Source organism: Myotis myotis, unplaced genomic scaffold, assembly GCF_014108235.1.
Source record: "Myotis myotis isolate mMyoMyo1 unplaced genomic scaffold, mMyoMyo1.p scaffold_m19_p_1, whole genome shotgun sequence".
Taxonomy (NCBI): Eukaryota; Metazoa; Chordata; class Mammalia; order Chiroptera; family Vespertilionidae; genus Myotis; species Myotis myotis.
In genome coordinates, this window is record NW_023416313.1 from 100,850,259 (window position 1) to 100,874,857 (window position 24,599).

At 38.6% G+C, this 24,599-nt stretch overlaps 1 protein-coding gene and 1 pseudogene across 17 annotated transcripts in view; one reads left to right on the plus strand and one right to left on the minus strand.

Moving 5' to 3' along the window:
* The window catches only part of MIA2 (MIA SH3 domain ER export factor 2), a 117,171-nt gene extending 92,946 nt beyond the window's left edge, over positions 1-24,225 (plus strand). For 16 of the 17 annotated variants that reach the window (XM_036346460.1, XM_036346469.1, XM_036346442.1 and 13 more), the window contains 5 exons: positions 2,730-2,888; positions 13,659-13,781; positions 21,823-21,881; positions 22,517-22,736; positions 23,786-24,225. In XM_036346460.1, the coding sequence (XP_036202353.1) occupies positions 2,730-2,888; positions 13,659-13,781; positions 21,823-21,881; positions 22,517-22,736; positions 23,786-23,934 (710 nt within the window). In that variant the 3' untranslated portion in view covers positions 23,935-24,225. Of the gene's footprint in view, positions 1-2,729; positions 2,889-13,658; positions 13,782-14,229; positions 14,306-21,822; positions 21,882-22,516; positions 22,737-23,785 lie in introns of those variants that run through there. The other variant, XM_036346498.1, reaches the window with a different exon arrangement.
* LOC118669198 lies at positions 4,982-7,794 on the minus strand (annotated as a pseudogene).
* Positions 24,226-24,599: the final 374 nt, after the last annotated feature.

The following is a 24,599-nucleotide window of genomic DNA, read 5'->3' on the forward strand; positions in this document are numbered from 1 at the left end:
CCCACAGCAGATGGACACACAGCCTGGGGATACTTTAGAGAGATTCTTCACTGGTGTTGGCTGTGAACTGAAAGCTCCTAGGGAAGGAGATTGAGTTGCAGGTTGACACTTGCAGCTCCAAGAGAGCTTTGCTTTAATTTCCCCCCAATTTTTTGCCTTGGCTTAGAGTAAGAAATATATTTTGTGTCTTGTCATATTACACACCAACATAAATGTAATTGAAATCAGTTACATGAAATAGTACTTATTACTATTTTCAATGCTTTCTGAATTTTCTCTTCAGTTCTATTCCATTTCATTAAAAAAAATAGTGATTAAGAATTAAGACTAAATTAATTTCATGCACCAAAATGGGTTGTAGGCAGCAATCTTAAAAAGAGTGCTCTAGAAATAAAGGTACAATTGGCTAGATACAAATGAGAATCACTGGAAGTTGAATGATATAAGTCAAGGATTGCTTGTAGTCAATTTAATATTTGGAATAAGAGTAAAAATTACCTTTGATTTCTCCTCTCCTGTTTCAATTATTTTTCTCTCCTTTTTAATTACTTTAAAGATATGATATGTTTACATGATTTGCAAGGGTGTTTTACTATTTGTTAGAAATGCTACAGAGAAATAAAAAAAAGTGTAATGTTACAATGTATTTACCTGCATAAATTAACAACAGTGTATTTTAATAAATAAATAAATAATAAAAAAGAGACGCTACAGAGATTTTAGATAAATAATCCACAGGGCCTAAGAGAGTTGCTTTGTACTGAAAGTTTCTGTGACGCACCAAAGAAGGATGACCAAGTCCCCTTCCTTTTTTCACCTTTTAAAATTTGGAAATTTGGGTGAGATATATGTTTGAATAAGACTGAGTATAAGGAAATAATATTTTTAGAATAAATTGTATAAAACATTGGGTCTGAATGAAAATTTTTAACCTTTGGCAACTTAAGTTTGTAGTAGTCACTTAGAAATAAATCAGTTGGCCTATACTTGGTCTTCTGGAAGTAAACAATCAGAGGGAAGCCTTTGAATGTCTCCTTTAAAGATTTATACTTCACTGTAGAAGAATTTAGCTGAATTACCCTTGCACATTTCTACCAATTCAGTTTTCTGCTTTTCCAGCTTTTTTTTTTTTTTTTTAATGAACTGATTAGAAGGATGAACAAACTAGAAGGAAAGATTTGGGGAATTTGGTAGAATGTACAGCTACAAGGAAAAGAGATAGTTGACCCTCTAACATAAAAGTCACTTTTCCACTTGATTCTACAAAAGAGTAGCTAAACATTTTTTAAAAAAGATTACTATATATTTTAAAAAAGAGAAAGCTTATGCTGATTTGCACAAATTATCAAAAAAAAGTCAAAATAATTTTTGTTTCCTTTTATTAAAGGAGGTTTTGATATGCGGGAGGTTTAAAAAAATGTGTTTATTTTCTTGAAAAGCTTTCTTGAAAAGGAATAAACTTTTATTTTTTGGGCAATATAATTTTGACCTCATTTACCCCTCAATGATGGATAAATGAGGTGTTTAATATATTTTGTTATTTAGTATTTAAATATTTTTTATATTTGTCCTTTCTTTTCATTTTTTTGTTGTTGTTTTGTTTATTGTCCCCAGAGGATTTTTCCCCCTATTGATTTTGATTTTTTGGAGAGAGTGGAAGGGAGAGATGGAGGGAGACAGAGGGAAATATCAATGTGAGAGATATGACAATTGGTTGCCTCTCGCACTTGTCCCATCCAGGGCCAGGGATCAAACCTGCAACCCAGGTATCTGCCGTTGATTGGAAATTGAACTCAAGACCCTTCAGTTTGCCAGCTGATGCACTAATCACTTAGCAACACCAGCCAGAGGCTGTCTTTTCTTTTTTTAATTGCATATGGGTTATTAATTTAGGTACTATCCTTTCTGTAGTCATAAGAATGGAGCTTTAAAGTCTTTTCTCTCCTTTATTAATTAATGTAGGCATGATAGATTTTCTCACCCAAATTAATATTACCTTGTTTGAAGTGTTTTGTTCCAACAGTGCTGTTGTTTCTGAAACTCTTGTTTTAGACTTGCCTTCAGAGCTGTGAGCTCTTTTTGAAGGTGAATTTGACATTTAGAAATAGTTATAAGCCATTTACAGACAAATTTACCTAGTGATACAAAGTTTGTAATCAGATTGGTTAAAATCATTTGCGGGAGAAGTAGAGTCATGTTACAACACTGAGATACAATTCCTTGAGTGGTTTTAAGGTTAACCTAAATATATTTCCAAAGAGTTTTTCTAAGAAATACTTTGAGTAGTTGCAGAATCATTGAAATATGTATATTGTCCCTAAGATGACTGTTTTAAATAAATCATGCTCTTTGACTTGGTAGATTAGTTTAAGCAACAGAAACTATTTTATAATTATGTTTTTGCATCTGATATAGAAATCTTTACTTTGCAGCTTACTTTCTACTTTTATCTTTTAGACATTATTTATAATATTTAACCACTGACTTTATATGTAAAACTATTACAACATTTACAAACAAATTTTATAAGCAAGTGCTTGTTTATACACATGGCAAAATTGTCCTAGAAATGGCTTTGGTAGGATAGTGTTTTAGTTTAATGTAGTTTAGGGAAACTTTGTTGGAATCTGATTGTTTTCACTTTTTAAAAACTGTCTGGATTTTATTTGATGATAGTTCTCATAATACCTTTTTAGATAAAACAGAATTGTACTTTTTTCTTTAATTAGGCTCAAGAGGCCCAGGGAATCCTCAGGACCATCTGATTACCAATGAAAGAGGAAAATCAAGCTATGATAAGTCAGCTGATCCTCACAGGGAACCTTCTGACACTGGGTCCCTTTCACCTCCATGGGAACATGATCGCAGGATGATGATTCCTTCCTCCGGTATGGGAAGAGTATAGTTATATTTATATTTGAAAGTCAACCAGTATATGCAACATACAGGAATGGAAGAAAAGAGTACATGTGTGCCCTGTCTTAAGAAAAACTGTGTTAGGTGTACTGGTTAATAATGGCGGATTTTGTAATCAAAGAAAACACGGTAATTTCAAGAGAAACATCAGAAGTGCTTTATTCAAAGTAATGTCCATCACTAGCTACACATTTTCCCCATCTTTCAGGTAATTTGTGGATACCATCTCAATAGAACTTTTCTTTTTTGAGGCAAACCATTCAGGACCCAATTTTCCACTTCTTCGTATGTTTTGAAATGCTGCTCCGATAGTGCATGTGCCATTGATCGGAACAGATGGTAATCTGAAGGAGCAAGGTCTGGTGAATACTGCAGGGGGAGGGGGGGGCGTTAATACTTCCCAGGCAAGATCTTTTAACATGTCTTTAACTGGTTTTGAAGTGTGTGATGGAGCGTCATCATGAAGCAAAATTACTTTGCCATGTCTTCTGGCCCATTCTGGTCATTTCACAATCAAAGCGTGGTTCAAATTGATTATGTGTTGTTGGTAGCAATCAGTATTAATGATTTCACCTGGTTTTAGAAGCTCATCATACACCACACCTTCCTGATCCCACCAAACGCAGAGCATTGTCTTATTTCTGAAGCAATTTGGCCTTGCAGTTGATGTTGATGGTTGACCTGGATCAACCCATGATTTTGTGCATTTGGAATTCTCAAAATAAATCCACTTTTCATCGCCAGTCACAATTCGATGCAAAAAAGACTTTCTTTTGTGCCGTGGAAGCAACATTTTACTGATGACTTTTCGGTTTTCCATTTGTCTTCGTTTAGTTGATGTGGCACTCATTTTCCTTCCTTTAAAATCTTTCCCATTGCTTGTAAACAATCGGAAATAGTTTGCTGAGCAACGTTTAATCTTTCTGCAAGTTGTTTTTGAGTTTGACATGCATTTTCATCCAATAATGCTTGTAGTTGTTGGTCTTTAAGCTTTTTCAGTTGACTTGGACGTTCTTTGTCTTTCACATCGAAATAATCACTTTTAAAGCATTTAAACCAGAATTCACAAGTATCTTGAGATGGAGCATGTTCACCATAAGCTTCCCGAAGTATATGATAACTTTTTCTTCAAAATAATGAATTAAAACTTCCTGCAAATGCTCTTTTTTTTGGCATGAAATTCAACATTTTTAAGCGTAAAAATATCTATGATAACACCTTCAGCAAATTTGACATATGAAGTTTTGAAGCTTGCTATCAATGCAACAAAATAGCATACATATCAAATCGCATATATAGCAACATACGTGTAACTCCATCTGTTGAAAAAAAAGCACACTATTAACTGGTACACCTAGTACTTTCTTCTTTCTCTAGTTGTAGGACTTCCATTCAACCAGATTTCCGGCAGTTCTGAATGATGGTTGCTCTCTATTGTAGTTGTAATTTTGATGTGGTTGTGGAAGGCGGTGAGTACAGTGTTTACCATCTATCTTGTTTTCTCTCTATTTGTAGTTCTTTGATTATTAGTGAGCTTGAGTACCTTTTCATGTTTGTAATCATTTGTGTTTCCTTCTTTAAATCGACTGATCCATTTTATCTCATCCTTAATAGGAATTTTTAGTATCTTTTGAATACAGCTCTTTTGTCTTTTGCAAATATTTTCTCAATTCATTATTAGTGGATGTTTCAAATTATTATAGATAAGCTAACCCTTATAAAAATAATCTTTATTTTTATAGAATATTGTTTTATTTAAGACCTATCCTAGATCAAAAAGTTATTCCTTGCTTTTATCTAAAAATTTAAAATTTTGTTTTGTTTTTTAAGCCTTTAATCAAGATTTTATTTTTGTCTTAGTGTTTAGTGTGAGGAGGTATTTTCCCCCATTAGATAGACATTATTTTATTATTTATTTTTTTATAATAAATGGTCAGCTATTAGAGTTGCAAATCAATAATAAATATTGCATTATTTTTTCTAGAAAAATTTAAAGAATTTACATAGAAGTTTCTAAGTTTATCTGATTTCTTAATATAAAAATCAATTTCAGTGTTTTTCTCTTCTCTTTTTCTAAAAGCCCCATTGATCCAAATGCACAGAGAGGAAACACCATCATTAAATACATCCCCTGACATTACAAATTCAGACTTTACAGTCACGGATCAGCTTGGAGGACCTGTTGGTTACAAAGGCAACGTGAAGTTGCAGATTCTGTTGCAAACAGAGAGGCCTCTTCTCTGGGTGATACCACCCATCCATCTTTTCTGTAGATGTTCCTCTAAGCCATTATTTCTAATGACCTTGGCATACTCCTTGGCTGATGTGTAAGGGACTCTGGGTCTAGTCAGGTCTTCAAAATCAACGTGGAAGGAACCAAACCGCATGCTATAACCATGGTTCCACTCAAAGTTATCCAGAAGAGACCATGCGCAATACAATTGAAGGTTGACTTTATCAAGCTGGATAGCTTTGAATGGTTCCTGCAATGTCTGTCTGAAATACTCCCAGCGTTGAGTGTCATCAAGAGATGTGGGGTCACCCTGGGGAAACCCATTCTCGGTGATGTAAATTACAGGGTTATTATACCTATCCTTAATATATTTCAGTAGTTTTTGTATTCCCCACGGCACCACAGAGACCCAGTCCACACTTATCCAACCTGGGTCTGGAAAAATGTCTATCTCCACACCCTGGAGAACACCCCGTTCTCCTCTATTGTTCTCCCAGTACTTGACGAGGCGACTTGAATAATATTAAACAGCAAATAAATCAACTGTGCCTTTGATCATTCTCTTCTTCTGTAAATTCTGGAAGCCTTGATGATGGATAGCCTTGCTTTTTACTCATGGAGGTGATCTGGGACTTGACAACTTCTGGATAATCACCATCAATAAAAATGGGTTTAGCAAAGAAATACAAGTGGAAAGCCAAGGCTCTTTTAGCAGCTTCCTGGTCAGATACAGTTGAACTGGGATTTGCTGGTTCCACCCAGCCACAAAACAATGGTAGGGACACCATACCCTTCTGCTCTTTTTGGAATTAGGAAGCATAGCTGAGCCAGGCTCTGGGATGGGCCGTAATCAAATTATGAGCTGCCTGATAGCCTCCAGTTCCCCGGTGAGGTGTACCAGGAGGAAATGCACCCAAATCATATGCCAACAGGGCAAAAAAATTAGGCTTATTTATGGTGATCCACTGCTTGGCTTAATCCCCAAATGTCTTGAAGCAAAATTGGGCATATTCATCAAAGGATTCGATGAAAAAAAAAAAAGGATTCAGTGATTCTGTCTGACAACCAACCTCCTTGGGCTTCTAAGGTCTGAGGCAAATCAAAATGGTAGAGAGTCACTATGGGCGTAACCCGATTTCCTAACAAATCATCAATAATCTTGTTGTAATAGTCAATTCATAGGTAGGAAGTGACATAGCTGGCACTTCGCCCTGGTACATGGACTCCAGATGCCTTAGTGCTAACCTCTGTGCTAGTTCATTAGCTCCATGAATTCAGCTCCATTCTGGTAATGAAACCTGTTGTCCCATCAGGTAGCAGACGTGACCAGGAAAGAGAGAAGCGGTAATGAGTCAATCCAAGCTGTTTGGTACATTTCAAATCCTCCTCCCACAGAGTGTAGCTGCCACGAGCTATATCGCCAGCCTGGTTCTTGAAAACTCTCCTCCCTGATGGTTGAATGTGTCCCAGACATGTTCCATCTGCATCCCAGCCTCCTCATTAACTCATTGTACAATATTTATAATTTTAACCCTTTGTACGCCATAAGGTCTATGGACGCTTTAAAAAATCATTTTTCGTGAGAATTTTCAACTGAAAATATTCAGTAACACCCGAATTGTGAGTAATACATTTGTTTTTATAATATTCATTGCAAATTAATTTTTTAAATTAAATTCAAAATATTGTGGCACATGGGGATGGTTTCCGTTTTGGACGTGTGGCAGTTAACTGGTTAAAATATGCTTTTACAATACCATGTACGAGCCAATTATGTGTTCTGCTGTCCTTAATCCCTGAAGCTGACTGGTGGCAAATGAAAAATTATTGCATAGTGCTGCCACATAGCAGGATTTCATGGTTCATTATCTGAAGATCTCCCAGTTGGTCAAATCAGGCAGGCGCTTGCTCAAAATGAAGATAGACATTATTTTAATACTATATATTAGATCATTAATTTAAAATATCACTTCTATCTTAAATTAAATCTCCATATTTGCATAACTCTGTTTCTTAGACATTCTTTCTATTCCATTGGTTTCTTTCTTTTTTTTATTTTTTATTTAAGATATTTTTATTGATGTCAGGAGGAAGGGAGAGAGAGAAACATTAATGATGAGAGAGAATCATTGATTGGCTGCCTCCTGTACACCCCCCAGAGGGGATCAAGCCCACAACCTGGGCATGTACTCTGGGAATTGAACCATGACCTCCTGGTTCATTGGTTGACACTCAACCGCTGATCCATGCTGGCAGGGCCCCGTTGGTTTCTTTATTCCCAAGTCATAATATACTATTGGTCTCTTAATTCCTGAGTCATAACCTATTCATATCATTGCTTTTAGCAACTACTTTCAGGAAATTTTTCTTTTTATTCTATTTTAAATTTCTTAATTATTAGATTTTTTTCACATTCTGTTTTCTTTCTTAATATTTTATTTTTATTGTTGACAATATTACAGATGTCCCCCATTTACCCCCATGCCCACTTCTACCCAATCGCACCCTCCCCTTCTTCTGACTCTTACCACACTGTTGTATGTGTCCAGTGGCTATGCATATATGTTCTTTGGCTAGTCTCACCACCTTTTTTCATCCCATCTGCCCAACTTACCTCCACTCTGACATTTTTCAGTCTGTACCATATAGCCATATTTCTGGTTCTATTTTATTTGCCAGTTTATTTTGTTCATTAGATTTCACATATAAGTGAGATTATATGGTATTTGTCTTCCTCTCAGTGGCTTATTTTGTTTAGCATAATAATCTCTAGGTCTGCCTATGCTGTAGCAAAAGTTAAGAGTTCCTTTCTTTTTACAGCCCTGTAGTATTTCCATTGTGTAAATGTACCACTGCTTTTTTATCCACTCATTTGTTGATGGGCATGTGGACTATTTCCAGATCTTGGCTGTTGTAAACAATGCTGCTGTGAACATAGGGGTGCATATCTTCTTTCTGATTGGTGTTTCAGGGTCCTTAGGATGTATTTCCAGAAGTGGAATTGCTGGATCAAAGGACAGTTCTATTTTTAATTTTTTGAGGAAACTTCATACTGTTTTCCATTGTGGCTGCACCAGTCTGCATTCCCACCACCAGTGTGCTAGGATTCCCTTTTCTCCACATCTTCGCCAGCCTATTTTGTTCGTTGATTTATTGATGGTAGCCATTCTGGCATATGTGAGGTGATATATTGTAGTTTTAATTTGCATGTTTCTCTGATGATTAGTGACATTGAGCATTTTTTTTCATCTGTCCACTGGCCATCTGTATGTCCTCTTTGGAGAAGTGTATATTCAGGTCCTTTGCCCATTTTTTTAATAGGATTGTTTGTCTTCCTGGAGTTGAGTTGTATAAGTTCTTTATGTATTTTGGAAATTAACCACTTATTAGATGTAGCATTGGTAAATTTGTTCTCCCATGCATTGGTCTCTCTTTTCATTTTATTGATGGTTTCTTTTGCTGTGCAGAAGATTTTTAGTATGCTGTAGTCCCATTTGTTTTTTTCCCCCCTTTGTTTCCCTTGCCCTAGGAGATAGATTGGCAATAATATTTCTATGAGAAGATGTTTTCTTCTAGGATTTTTATGGTTTCACGACTTACATTTAAATCTTTTATCCATTTTGAGTTTATTCTTATGTATGGTGTAAGTTGATGGTCTAGTTTCATTTCTTTGCATGTACCTGTCCAATTTTCCCAACACCATTTATTGAAGGTAATATCTTTATTCCATTGTATGCTCTTGCCTCCTTTTTCAAATATTAAATGAAAAGAAATTAATTGTGGGTTGATTTCTGGGTTCTCGTTTTTGCTCCATTGATCTATATGCCTGTTTTTATGCCAGTACCAGGCTGTTTTGATTACAGTGGCCTTGTAATATAGTTTGATATCCAGTATTGTGATCGCTCCAACTTTGTTTTTCTTTCTCAAGATTGTTGCCTCTATTCTGGGTCTTTTTAGGTTCCATCTAAGTTTTTGGAATATTTGTTCTAGATCTGTGACATATTCCATTGGTGTTTTATTTTTTTTATTTTTATTTTTTTTTAAAATATATTTTATTGATTTTTTTACAGAGAGGAAGGGAGAGAGATAGAGAGTCAGAAACATCGATGAGAGAGAAACATCGATCAGCTGCCTCCTGCACATCTCCTACTGGGGATGTGCCTGCAACCCAGGTACATGCCCCTGACCGGAACCGAACCTGGGACCCTTCAGTCCGCAAGCCAACGCTCTATCCACTGAGCCAAACCGGTTTCGGCTCCATTGGTGTTTTAATAGGAATTGCATTCACACTATAGATTGCTTTGCGTAGTATGGACATTTTAATGATTTTATATCTTCTAATCAGTGAACACAGTTAATGCTTTTACTTCTTTGTGTCTTCCTTAATATCTTTCTTCGATGTCCTATAGTTTTCAGTATAGGTCTTTAACCTCCTTGGTTAAATTTATTTGTAGGTATCTTATTTTTTTGTTTTTGTTGTTACAATAGTAAATGGGATTGTTTTCTTAGTTTCTCTTTCTGATAGTTTATTATTTGCATATAAAAATGCTATCAATGTCTGGATATTGATTTTTCTATCCTGCTCCTTTGCTGAATGCATTTATTAGATCTAATAGTTTTTTGGTGGAATCTTTAGGTCTAGTTTTATTTCTTTGCATGTACCTGTCCAATTTAGGGTTTTCTATGTACACTATCATGTCATCTGCAAATAATGACAGTTTTACTGTACTTCCTCCTTTCCAATTTGGATGCCTTTTATTTCTTCTTCTAGTCTGATTGCTGTGGCTAGGACTTCCAGTACTATGTAGAATGATAGTGATGAAAGTGGACATCCTAGTGTCCACTTTTCAGATTATTAAAGCAGGTATTCAGGGAACAATTGCAGTCCAAGATGTGTTTTGAAATGAAAAGAGATTGAACAGCATTGTTTAAACTAGACCTGTTGATTTTTATTCTAATTCTTAGTTTATGAAACTGCTTCGGAATGCCCTGTACACCTATTCCCCCTGATCCTTTTCCTTTTCCCAGTCTTTCTTTCTGATCATTTCTTTTAAGGTGGTAGAAAACAGGTAAGAAAGCAAAAAAGAAAGGAATCATTTATGTCCTATTTTCTGTATTTTAGCCTTTCATTGGTCATATGCCTTTCACATAATTTATTACATTGTGTATATGTACATGTACATGTATGTGTATATGTATATATATATTTGAGGTTGACCAGAATATCCTTGTTTACTTGTTCATTCTTCCTGACTTTCAGGGCAAGCTTTACCTCCTCTTTGACAACATTTCTTATTCTTTCAATCAGAATTAGATAGGCCAGCTCTCCTGTTATTTGTATGCCTCTTTACTAAGGCATTGATCACATTGTATGTATGTGTTTCTATTATTAGATTAAGAGCATGGACTGTATCAAAATCAATGTTGAATCACTAGTACCTGGTACATAATAGGCTCTGATAGATTTAAGCAATGGATTATTTTTAGCAATAGAGGGCACCATGGGTATATGATTTATGAAATAGAAAACTTATAGCAAAATTTTATATTGCTGAAGTTGGTGATATTGTGGTGATGTATTTTAGAAGCAAAATAATGATATGGTGTCTGAGGCCTGAATAAGAAAGAGTTGTGAGGTTTTCAGGTTTGCTTATTTTATCCCTTTGCCCAACTCTATCATTTAATTAATCCCATGTTGTGAAGTAGGAAGGGAAAACTCAGTTTAGTTCTTGGTCCTTGGTCTTTTCTTCCCTGGGGCTAATTCAGACCCATTGAGACAGCTCTTTGCTAAGATTCTGAAATGGGGAGAAAATGAGCCTTCAAGCCTATCTATATCTTTCTCTCCTAAGTCACATCCCTTGGTCTTTGGGAGCTCATCCTCTATAATAAAAGCCTAGGTGGTGTCACGCCTTCGTGCGACGCCCTTGCGCCATGTTATCACAAGATGGCCGCCATGAAGATGGCTGTGCGCACAGTGGAGGAGGGGCCTGGTGGCCACTCCGCGGGGTGAGGCCTGGGGGTCCTGCTGCTCCACGCAGCGCGGAGGAGGCCAGTCCCGGCGTCTCCGCCACCTCATGCGGATGAGGCGGGTCCCGGCGGAGGAGGCAGGTCGTGGCAGGGGAGGGCATTTGTGGGCAATCAGGCAAGTAGGGAAGGGCAGTTGGGGGTGATTGGGCCAGCAGGGGAGCAGTTAGGGGGCGATCAGGCTGGCAGGCAGAAGCGGTTAGGGGTAGTCAGGCAGGCAGGCAGGCAGGTGAGCAGTTAGGAGCCAGTGGTCCCGGATTGTGAGAGGGATGTCCTGAGGGGTCCCTGATTGGAGAGGGTGCAGGCTGGGTTGAGGGACACTCCCTCCTACCCCGTGCACGAATTTTGTGCACCGGGCCTCTAGTCTATAATAATAAAAGTGTAATATGCTAATTAGACCGGACATCCTTCTGGACGACCTTCCAGGTGAAGCTGGGGCTGCGAGGGAAGCCTGGGTCCCAGGTGCCTGCCACAGCCGGAGGGAAGTCCGGATCCCTGGTGCCTATTGGTGGCCGGAGGGAAGTCTGGGTCCTGGGTGCCAGAGGGAAGCCGGTGCCGGCAGTCGGGGGAAGGAAGGCCTACTCTTGCACAAATTTTGTTCATTGGGCCTCTAGTTAAATATAATTCTTTCTCTTGATGCCAGATGATTTCTTGGCTTTGTGTCAGAGAGGCATATCAGTAAGGTCCCATGTGACAGAGTCAGATGAGAACTGACATCTTTACCATTGTATGGAGTTCACATTATGAACTTCCTAGGACAGTTATGAAAGGTAGTTTGGGGCTCTTTGTCCAGATCTATAAGGATAGGAGAGAATCATACAATTCATCACCTTTGACCTTCCCACATTTTTGGACTTGGGCAAGTGCAAACCTAATCTATCCAAAGTCTACCATCACCTACCAAAGATGAGATAGACTACCTATTTTATTTCATGAATGATGATAAGAACCCAGGAATGACCATTTTGTCATCTTAACTCCTGGGGACAAAGTAGGGTGGCTGTTGAAGCTCCTGATTCAGAGTCGGTGCCCAATATTGCATCGCTCCAAATGTCCTTAATCTGAGCATTATGAACCTTCTATTCATCTATTGCATCAGACATCTTCCCCTTTAGTTTTGGAAGGATGCTAAATTCCAAAATATTGAAGTTTCTGAAAATGTCATCACCAATGACCTCTGAATAGTACTTTTTCTGCTTTAGTGACCATTTCTTTTATCATTGTCTGTACTGTTAAATATCTTGCTATACTGACAAAATATTCTATTTTTCTTTCTTTGCTAGTAGCTATCTTTTCAAAGTCTCTCTACGATATTTTGTTGTATTCACTTCTATTATTAAATTTAAAGTTAAATGAATATATATAACTAAATTCTGTTCATATACAGGGTAGGGAAAAAGTAGGTTTACAGTTGTATGGAAAATAGTACAATAATCTATATATATGAAAGCCTAAGCGACTGTTACGGCAGAACGACCAGAACGACTGGTTACTATGATGCACACTGAGCAGGCAGGCAGGCGAGCAGTTAGGGGTGAGCAAGCATAGTCAGGCAAGCGGTTAGGGGTGAGCAGGCAGGCAGGCGAGCAGTTACAGGCGAGCAAGCAGGTAGGCAGGTAAGTGGTTAGGGGTGAGCAAGCAGGTAGGCAGGTGAGCGGTTAGGGGCGAGCAGGCAGGCAGGCGAGCAGTTACGGGTGAGCAAGCAGGTAGGCAGGTGAGCGGTTAGGGGTGAGCAGGCAGGCAGGCGAGTGGTTAGGAGTGAGCAGTCCCAGTTTGCGAGAGGGATGTCTGACTGCTGGTTTAGGCCTGATCCCTATGAATTTCGTGCACTGGGCCTCTAGTAAATAATAATAATACAAGAATCAACTCTAGGCACTCTCCCTCCAGGTAGCATGCCATGCCTTTCCCTTCCCTCTTCTTCCCCATTAGCACTTATCTCCTAAACTTCAAGGGACCCCATGAGACTTGCAGTAAGTGGAGCAATGGGCAGCAGTAGCTCATCCTGGGCTAGACCCCTGAACCTGTTTCCAAGATCGCCTTTCCTGACTTACAAGGAGCCAGAGCAGCCCAGCCTCGATTCTCCAGTTGCTTACTCTATGCCCTTCCCTGTTTCACTGTCCTAATACTTTTTTGTTGTGGTCAATAAATTTTTGCCTGCTTTTCTAAAAAAAAAAAAAAAAAAAGATAATAAACTCTGTTTCATGCATCCACAATTGTACACATACTTTTGCCCCACCCTGTATTTTAATTTACACATTATAAATGAACTTTTAAAATCCAATGTAGCATATCATGCTTGTATTTACTACAAAAGCAAACAGTTATTGCTTTTAGTGCAATATGTAATTTTCCTAAAATTCTTTACTATTGTCTACCATATTATCTTTTTAGGAAGCAAGAGAAGTCTCTACGTTCAATATATTAAACTTAAGTAAACTTGATTTATTTTTTTTCTAAAGAAAATGTTTTAAAACTTGTTTTATAGGCCAACCTTATTCTGATCCAGCTCTTCCTCCACAAAGGCAAGACAGATTTTATTCTAATACTGGTAGACTCTCTGGACCCGCAGAACTCAGAAGTTTTAATATGACATCACTGGATAAAGCAGGTAAGAAATACTTGTGTGTATGTATTAAAAATACTTTTTAATAATGGTGGCAAATTAAAGAACTAGAAGCTGAGTAAAGGACCATATAATTGCTATCTGTGGTAGCCTTAAGGCCAAAATCTCTTTCCTGTTTTTATTTTTCTTGTTACTTTGTACACATCCATGGCATCTACATATATTTGGTGATTGGTTTGAGCACCATAGGTTTACTCTGTGAACCTATGAAGGAAAATTTTACTCTGTTTCATGATTTTCTAATTTTTTCAGTACACTTACTTATATCCTGTTTAGTAATCAGAGAAATTAGGCTTATGTGAATGGATATGTGAAAATACACCAGAAAAATAATTTGAGTATATGCTCTGTTGCTGGTCTAATCAATTACCTTATTTAAACATTTTGTACTTAGATTTAACTAACATTTAATGAGGAACCTATTATTTTTCAGGCATTCTTTTCCTTAAACCACCTCAAAGCAACCCACTGAAGTTAGGAAATATATATATATTACATATATATCCAAGGTATCCATCAGAAGTATATAACATTAAGAATATAAAATGATTAAAACATCAGTAGAAAGTTAATATAAATATATTGGTAAATGTTTTCTCAGGAAAGGGGGTATATGTTTGGGGGGAGGGCATTATTTTTTTTGAAGTGTTTATTATTTTAGAAAAGTTTTTTTTGAATAATAAGCAAAGAAGTAGACCTGTGGCCTGGATTTCTATTATCTATAATAATAAAAGCATAATATGCTAATTAGACCGGACATCTTTCCGGACAAACTTCCAGACGAAGCCGGGGCTGCAAGGGAAGCCCGGGTCCTGGGTACCTGTCGGTGGCTGGAGGGAAACCTGGGTCCTGGGTGCCAGAGGGAAGTCAGTGCCAGCAGCCCGGGGAAGAAGGCCTACCCTTGCATGAATTTCATGCATCAGGCCTCTAGTTAGTTATAATTAAACGAATTATTTTTGTTAGGTTTTTGAAATTGTTTTCCCCCATTAATTCAAGCTTAATGGAATGAAAATTGTATACAATAAAAGCCTAATATGCTAAGTGTCTGGTCGTCTGTTCAGCCAATCAAAGTGTAATATGATAATGATATACTAAGGCCCCCAGGGGTCCCAGTTTGTCATACTGCTCGCTATGACATACACTGACCACCAGGGGGCAGACAGTTGATCGGTCGACCAGTCGCTATGATGTGCACTGAGCACCAGGGGGCAGATGCTCTGACTGGTAGGTTAGCTTGCTGCTGGGGTCCAGCTGATTGGGACTGAACGAGACGGGTTGGACATACCCTGGAGCCCTCCTGTGGTCCCTCCCTGGCCCTGATCATGCACCGGTGGGGTGCCTTGGCCTGGCCTGTGCTCTCTCACAAACTGGGACCCCTCGGGGGATGTCGGAGAGCCGGTTTTGGCCCGATCCCGCAGGCCCGGCCGAGGGACCCCACTGGTGCACATATTCGTGCACCTGGCCTCTAGTATATGTATAATTAAAGTAGTGCTATTTAAAAATTTTTACATGTTCATTTTTTGGGGTATTTGAACAATGTTTGATTAAGCAGATAATATTTATTTATTTATTATTTTTTTAAATTAAATCTTTATTGTTCAGATTATTACAGTTGTTCCTCTTATTTCCCCCCATAGCTTCCCTCCACCCAGTTCCCACCCCACCTTCTGCCCTTACCCCTGCCACTGTCCTCATCCATAGGTGTATGATTTTTGACTAGTCTCTTTCCGCACCCCCCACACCCCTTCTCCCCTGAGAATTGTCAGTCCACTCCCTTTCTATGTCCCTGATTCTGTTATATTCACCAGTTTATTCTGTTCATCAAATTATTTATCTTCTTAAAGGATACCTTTCAGCATTTCATATAATACTGGTTTGGTGGTGATGAACTCCTTTAGCTTTTTCTTACCTGTGAAGCTCTTTATCTGACCTTCAATTCTGAATGATAGCTTTGCTGGGTAAAGTAATCTTGGTTGTAGGTTCTTGGTATTCATCACTTTGAATATTTCTTGGCACTCCCTTCTGGCCTGCAAAGTTTCTGTTGAGAAATCAGCTGACAGTCGTATGGGTACTTCCTTGTAGGTAACTAACTGTTTTTCTCTTGCTGCTTTTAAGATTCTCTTTGTCTTTTGTTCTTGGCATTTTAATTATGATGTGTCTTGGTGTGGTCCTCTTTGGATTCCTTTTGTTTTGGGTTCTCTGCGCTTCCTGGACTTGTAAGTCTATTTCCTTCACCAGGTAGGGGAAGTTTTCTGTCATTATTTCTTCAAATAGGTTTTCAATATCTTGCTCTCTCTCTTCTTCTGGCACCCCTATAATTCAGATGTTGGTACGCTTGAAGTTGTCCCAGAGGCTCCTTACACTATCTTCATATTTTTGGATTCTTTTTTGTTTTGTTTTTCCGATTGGGCGTTTTTTGCTTCTTCATATTCCAAATCTTTGACTTGATTCTTGGGATCCTCTAGTCTGCTGTTGGGTCTCTGTATATTTTTTATTTCAGCCAGTGTATGCTTAATTTCTAGTTGGTCCTTTTTCATATCCTCGAGAGTCTCAGTAAATTTATCGGCGGTTTCTAGAAAATTCTTGAAAAACCTTATAAACGTGGTTTTGAACTCTATATCCAGTAGTTTGCTTTCCTCCATTTCTGTCATTTGTGACCTGTTTCTTTGTCTCCGCATTTTTTATGCTTCCCTGTGTTGATAGAGTGGCTTTCTGTGCTAGGTGTCCTATAGGGCCCAGTGGCTCAGCCTCCCCAATTACCTGAGGTGGACACTCTCGGTTCACCCCTTTGTGAGCTTTGTGCACAGTCTTGTTGTAGTTAACCCTTGATTGTTGTTAGTATCACTGGGAGGAATTGACCTCCAGGCCAATTGGCTGTGAGAATCAGCTGTGTCTGCAGTGGGAGAATTTCTGTGCTGGAGACACCCTTCTGGGGCAAGACTTGCTTCAGTGGGGCTTTGGTGCTCACTGAGTCTGCCCCCTGAGTGTGTCCCTTATGGATCTGAGGAGTTGTAATCTGGATGGTCCACTCTGACCACTGGGTATACTGGCTCTTGGATCTCTAAGGAGGTGCTAATTTAGCCTCTGACTGACGCTACCCAGCAGGAGCTACAGAGAGATCTGCAGATTCCTCTTCTTTGTTTGGAGTTTGGAGGTGCCTAGATGAGGCCCAGCTGTGAAGCAATGCAAGCAGCTGTGGGGCCTTGGGCCTTCTTCTCGGAAGTTCTGAGTCTCTCTGACCCAGCTGCAGTTAGTTAGGTAATTTTAGATTGCAAAGGGCCAGGGCATTCATATGCAAAAGCCTCTGTGCATAGCCCTGACCAGTTTGGCACGGTGGATAGAGCGTCAGCCTGCGGACTCAAGGGTCCCGGGTTCGATTCCAGTCAAGGGCATGTACCTTGGTTGTGGGCACATCCCCAGTAGGAGATGTGCAGGAGGCAGCTGATCGATGTTTCTCTCTCATCAATGTTTCTAACTCTCTATCCCTCTCCCTTCCTCTCTGTAAAAAAATCAATAAAATATATTAAAAAAAAAAAAGCCTCTGCGCACAGCTTGGGTGGGGCGGGGTCTCAGGGAATCAACAGGGTGGAGCAAACAGCTTTGGCTGATCCTTAGCCCTGCCCTAAGAGGACCTAGGTCTCACTGTTCCGAGGTAATCGCTGCAAGCGCCTCTGAGAGAAAGCCGCTCTCGAATTCTGCCCGATGCCAGACAGTCCAGTTTCTCCCCGTATGAGTCTGGGTCCCCAGAGACTCACCCAGAACAGTCAGGAGTTTGTGTCTCCCTCCTGATTGAAAAAGACAGCCGCGTCCTCAGTTGTCAGCCCTTTCCGCGTGCGCCTCCATACCTCTGCACTTTATTTCCACACCGCACCTCCTCTGAGTCTCAGTGTGCTTTTTTCTTTCCTTCTAGTTGTAGAATTTCCACTCAGCCAGCCATCCTGTGGTTCTGGATGATGTCCGTTTTGTCTTTTAGTTGTTTTTTTGAAGTTGTTGTGCAAGGCAGCAATTTCTGTTATTTACCTATGCCGCCATCTTGGTTTTCTCCCCTAAGCAGATAATATTTAAATGCTTATTGTTTAGAAGGTGCTCTGCATGACATTGCAAATTATATATATAATAGAGAAATATGCTAATTAACAGGAGTTTGGGTGTGCAGTGTTGGGGGCAGGGCAGCTGGGGCCTCCGTGCACCTGTGCTGGGGGAGGGCCTGATCAGCAGTGGCCGCAGCTGCTTTAAGGGCCGGAGAGGGAGGCAGGGCCGGACCGGAGGGTGGGCGGCGCTGCGTGATTTTAAATCGTGCGCTGGGCTCCTAGTATAATTATAATAAGGTACAGTTTATTATAACTATATTAATAATTAAGTAGGGAAGAAAGACATATATCTCTAATACTGGTGAGAATAGTAAGTCTCATTAGAGAATATGCTGTGTTCATGCTCATCTAGTTGAAGGATCAAGGAAAAGTCCATGAAGGAGGTGCCATTTGAGCTGCTGTTGAGGGAATTTGAAAAATTTATTGGGAGGTGGGGGTCTGCACTAATAATAATGAACAGCATGCAAGCCAAACAAAAAGAGAAAAATAACAGCATGAGTCATTTGATTAATGGCTATAAAACTGAGATATTAATCACTTGACAAGGCCTCATGAGGACTAAATGAGTTAATGTGTGTGGAAGTGTTTTGTGAGCAGAAAAGTTTTATATAAACTTAACATATTACCATTGCATTGTCAGTATTTGGTATTTACACAAAGGAGAATGGTGAGAGACATGGTGGAAACACATTGACTAACGCTAGTGCTCAGTAAGCATTCATTGAATGAAAGTGAATTATCTCATTTAATTTTCACAATGAACCTATGAAGTTGACCCTAGTGCCCTCACTTTATAGGTAAAGAAACTGAGGCTCCAAAAGGTATACAAGATCTCAGGATAGGAAGTTTCTGAGGCAGGACTTAAACCCATGTCTGTCTGACTTAAGCCATGGTCTTGATCCCTATACTTTATTGAAATGAGAGGGTAATTGACCCAGACATTGATGCACTAAATGTTTATAGAATGCTTACTGTATGGCAGGCATTATGGAAGTTTCTCTATTTCAGGGGTGGGCAGGAGCTCAGCATTCCTTACACCTTGAGGTTTAGCAAAGGTATATAGCAGTTGCATGACAGTAACAAAAATAATGAGTACATAATGTTATGAGAGCATATGGAGACTCACCAAGATGAAGTGTTAGTATTTTGAGCATGGGACAGTCAAGACAATCTTGGAGGAAGTAAGCTAAAAACTAAAGGAGGAATTAGCTGGACCAAAAGCATGGTGATAATGATTTAGAAGAGAATAGCATCTTTAAAGATTTAGAAGTAAGAGTGCTTAGTAAGTTGTGGCTGCAACATCGAGTGTGAGTCCAGGAATATTGAATCAAGTGGTGAAGAGGTAAGTAGTGCATAGGGTTTTCAGGGTCTTGCAAACCTGTTCAGAAATGTGGACCTTATTCACAGGATAAATACATTAAAGGATTTTAAACAGGGAAATAATATAATCAGACCTGCATTTTAGAGGAATTACTGTGATTGTATTATGGTGAATAGATTTGGAGGGAGTGATTAAGATTGGAGACAGGGTAACTTTTTAGGAGCCTTATGATAGGAATCTACATGAGTGATGGTGGTGATTAGCAGAGGGGATAGATAAATGGGAGTGAACAGAGAAAATAGAATTGGGAGGATTTAGGATTAAAGGCATGTGGGAGTGAAGAAGAAGGAATTTTGGCTGTGTCATCTGGGCCATTCATTGTTCTGAGACAAGGAACAGCAGGAAATTTGACATAAAGATTGTAAGCTACAGTTTGAAGTTACAAAATTAGTAGCACCTGTAATATACGTGCATGAATATTCAGATTGGCAGTTCAAGCTTTCAAGTCCTAAGGGAAGTAGCTAGATCAGAATTGCACATTTGGAAGTCAGCAGTAGTACACATCAAATTAAAGCTGTGGCAGTAGAGGGGGTTTCTCAAGAAGAGAATTTGGATAGTCCAGAGGTGGAACTCTGAGGAGATCACTATCTAAGGATGGTCCAAGGTAGTGATTCCACCAAAGAGACTGAAAAGCAGCAGCTAGAAAGAAAAGATGGATAGAAGGAAGGATGATAACACAGGAATTAAAGACTAAGAGGATTTAAAGAGGGAGGGAGTGTCTGGCTGGTGTGGCTAACTGGTTAAGCATCGACCTATGAACTAGGAAGTACGGTTCCATTCTGGTCAGGGCACATGCCCAGGTTTTGGGTTCAGTCCCCAGTAGGGGCTGTGCAGGAGGCAGCCAATCAAAGATTCTCATCACTGATGTTTCATTCTCTCCCTCTCCTTCCTCTCTGAAATCAGTACAAAAATATTTAAAAAAATAAACAGGGAGGGAATAGTCAACAATGGTGAGAAATAACATAAGGACTAAAAGGGTCTATTTTAATTGGCAAAAAAAGACTTTTTGATTTTGGGGAAAACAGTTTCAATAGAACAGTTGATGTTGCAAATAGATTCCAGTAAAATGAGAAAAAAAATGGGAGGAATTCTAAACAATATATATAGAACAATTCTTGATTGTTAAGGGGAGAGGTAGCTAGCTGTAGGGGAATTCTCTTTTTCTGTCTCACTTTAAAAAATATTTTTATTGATTACAGAGAGGAAGGGAGAGAGAGAGAGAGAGAGAGAGAGAGAGAGAGAGAGAGAGAGAGAGAGAGAGAGAGAGAGAGAAACATCAATGATGAGAGAATCATTGATTGGTGCCTCCTGCACACCCCCACTGGCGATCGAGCCCACAACCCGGGCATGTGCCCTGACTGTGAATCGAACCTTGACCTCTTGGTTCATAGGTTGATGCTCAACAACTGAGCCGTGCTGGCTGGACTGCAGTCTCATTTTTAGATAATAAGTGGGACAGACTTGCAAAAAGGGAGGAGCGAGGCAACAGAGAGAGGAAAATCCCTGAGGAAGCTGGAGGGGGAGGATTCTGAACACAGAATCAGGGTTATAGATTGTTTAGAAAGATCCTTTTCCATTATAATAGGAGGAAAGATCATAGGAATGTAGTTGCTTTTATATTTATATGTTTGATTACAAAAAGTTAAGGAAGTTTCTAAGTGACTGGTATAGTAGGTTTGAGGAGAATGGAGGTTTGAAATTGCTGAAGGAGAAAACCAGCTTAGAAGACACACAAAACTAGGCATAGGGCAGCTGGAAGTATAGCTGGAGATCTATCAGCCTGGAGTGATGCCAGTGTACTCAGCTTTGGTTTATTTTACCCCCAGAAGTGCTAAGTAGCTCAGGTGTAAGAAGAGTGGAATCAGAATTGGATTAATCTAGGCTGGAATGTTCTCAGAGACTAAGTAGTTCTTGATAACAAAGTTCAGGAACACTTATTTAGAAACAGTGGCTAAATTCATGGGGAATTGAGCCTGCAGCCGAGGTACATGCCCTTTACTGGAAACGAACCCGGGACCCCTCAGCCCACGGGCCGAGCTCTATCGACTGTGCCAAACTGGCCTGGGTACTAGTCTGTGCTTCTTGATGGAGGAATAAAGAAGGATGGATAAGAGGGAAGAAAAGAAGGAGCAAAGGGGAGAGAGAGGTAAGAAAGGAAGTAAGGCTGGAGAAGAATGAAGAAGGAAGGGAGGGAGGGAGGGAGGGAGGGAGGGAGGGAGGGAGGGAGGGAGGGAGGGAGGAAGGAAGGAAGGAAGGAAGAAAAGAAAAGAATGGAGGGATAGGAATGCTACTTCCTAGAAGTCTCCTCATGATGCTGCTTGTGGCAGGATTGCCTCGGGACAAGCTGCCGTGTGCCTTTGTAGAACGCTGAGTCTACCGAAATTCCCAGGGACCTCAAGCTGCTCTTGTGGCCCTAATACAGGGTGCTGGTGTCAAGCTGGTTTATGTGCTGACAAGGGGAGTGGGAAAGTGTCAGCATCCTTTGTGATCTGGAGCTATTCTAGGAATGGGGTGATAAGTCATGTATTTTTCATAGTTTAACTTTTATGTCTAGATGGGCCAAAGTCTTCAGAAATGGAATCCAGTGGAAATGATAGCAAAGACGAACTTGGTGTAAGTACTGAAAATGGAATTTTATTCATTATTTAGGAGCCTTCTAATCTCTTGGTTTATTAGAATAGAAATTTAGCTAGCAATCTATTTTTATATATAAAGCTGTTTCATTCATTGTGACAAATATGTGGACTTCCTACTTAGCATTATAGCTGTTTCTTTTCTGGAACGTACCTGATGGTGAGAAAATACAACGTACAGACTGTAACGTGTCTACAAACAAGAGGCTTGAGTTATTGTACTATAGTTAAACAAGAATTTGGATTTTCCCTCTTGGACTTGAATTTAAATGTTTTAAAGTACACTTTTGTTGCTATGTTTACAATTTTGGTTTTGGCCACCTTATGTTGAAAATACCAATATAAGCATCTTTTTTCAGTAGGTACTTGATGAAAGAATGTATATTTTTGTATTCTTGGTCTATTATGTCTTTAGTCAGAATATTACTTTGTTGGTTCTGTTGAGTTAATAAAATATTTGGATGGCAAAAATCCATCAGATAGAAAACAGTCTTTTTTCTGAAGCTTTTTAAGACTTAATCATGAAGTGCTTTCTGCGTGCTTCAGGCTTTCTAAGCCTAAGATTGTAAATTTTGCTCTTACTTTTAGTGACTGCCGTATGTCAATTTGTTATAGAATTTAAATGTGCCTGATGCATCTCTCCCCACCAAAAGTGAAGCAGCTGGCCCTGGCTTTGTTCCTCCAGTCAGAGGCCCCTTGTTTCCAATGGATGCAAGGGGCCCGTACCTGAGAAGAGGCCCTCCTTTTCCTCCACCTCCGGGAAGCATGTATGGCGCTTCCCATGATTATTTTCCTCCAGGAGACTTTCCCGGTCCACCACCTCCTCCATTTGCAAGTATGCTTTAAAAAAAAAAAAATTAATATGTGTTTTATAGAGTAAATAAGATATATTAAGTCTACTTCCTATACATGTAGTAATACAGTGGAGGAAAACCTTTCTCACATTCTGTGAGTATACCATTATTTTTCAGTATTGGGAAGGCAGCCAACCATTATAGACTGTAATGAGTTTCAGCTTGATTCATCTCAATACTGTGGAAGAATTTCTGTATTTCACTTGTCAAGAAAATCATTGGCTTTTTGCTTCAGTCTGATGCTAAGACTGAAATTATTTGTATCTTATTTGATAGAAACTGGTTACTATGCCAGTAAGTAAAAATAATTACATTTTATATTTTAGCATTAAAATTACTGGCTAACATTTTTAAATTCATTTTTTAAAGTTCTCATTTAAAACTTAAAATGTGTTTGGACTAATTGTTGAATTTATTGAAATTCTTTCACAGCCTCACATCAGAAAAATGGAATAATTTATTGGTTTTATATCTATACATTGCCATTTAGAACTGTAGTTTTCTATAGAATAAGTACATAATTACCAAACACTAGGCAGAAGCCTATTATTTGCATGGTGTGGTCATTGCCTTTCATCATTCCTCCTGTATGTTAAGGTGTGAATTAAAATTAACTTCTTTTGGGGAATTTTAAGACAGTCTCTGATATAGCTGTAAATGTTTTATGATAATATCAAATTGGAACTGGGAATTCCTAGTCTGAATTTTCAGTCCAGTGAAAATTGTATTACATGGAAACTTTTTAAAAGTAAGTTTGTATAGTTTGAAGTAATTCTTTTTTAAAAGTGTTAAGATGTTAGATTTTCATAAGACAAAATTTGGGTCTAAAATTTATGATATTCCCTTTAATCATGTGTAGGTGAAGAAAGTATGTTTTTTCTCAATGGTGTAAAAATTTGTTAGATCAAGTAATAATTCTGTTGTCAATTTTTGAATGTAAAGATTGGAAGTTATAAGCTAACGATTTATTAGGGCTTCAGTACAGGTGGTTAAAGTTAAAAAAATGTCTTTTATTAATCTTTTTGAACAGTGAGAAATGTCTACTCACCGAGAGCTTTTCCTCATTATCTTCCCCCAAGAGCTGGATTTTTCCCTCCACCCTCTTCCTCACATCCTGAAAGTAGAAGTGAGGTCCCTTCAGGGTTGAGTCCACCTTCAAATGAGCCTACTACTGAGTGAACATCCAGAACCACAAGAACCTTGACAATATTTTTGGTCTCTCTTCAAAAGCAATTATTTTTCTTTATTTTATTTTTTTAATTAAAACAATTGGGGTGACATAAGATTATATAGGTTTCAAGTGTACATTTCTATGATACATGATCTGTATCAAAAGTAATTTCGATTTCTCTCATTTTCAGTTTAAGTAACAGCTGTTACTTAAGTGACTATACTTATGCTCAGATTAGAGCTTAATGGAACTACATTCTCAGGATAGTATTTTGTAAATAAAGATGATTTAAATATGAATTTCATGAGTAAATTATTTCCATTTTATTTTATTCTACATAGTATAATTATTTTAATTTGGTTAACAAATCCACTATCACATAAACAATAATGGGAGTTTCCTTTATGTGATCTTGCAATTACGGCTGTTTTAAACTCCAAAGGCTGTCTTTATGCCAAGAATTGCATTTACTGTGGTTACAGACAAATGTGAAAGTAACTTATACTTCATTAAATAAATTTTAATTGACTTAAAGACTTGTTTGACATTGATAATAAAGTCAGCTAGTTTTTTCATAAATATGGTTACATTAGTTTTTTTCTTTCTCCCAGCAGCTTTGAGGCTCACAACTAATGCTTTATTATGTGTCTTTCCCATTCAGTTATCTTACCCA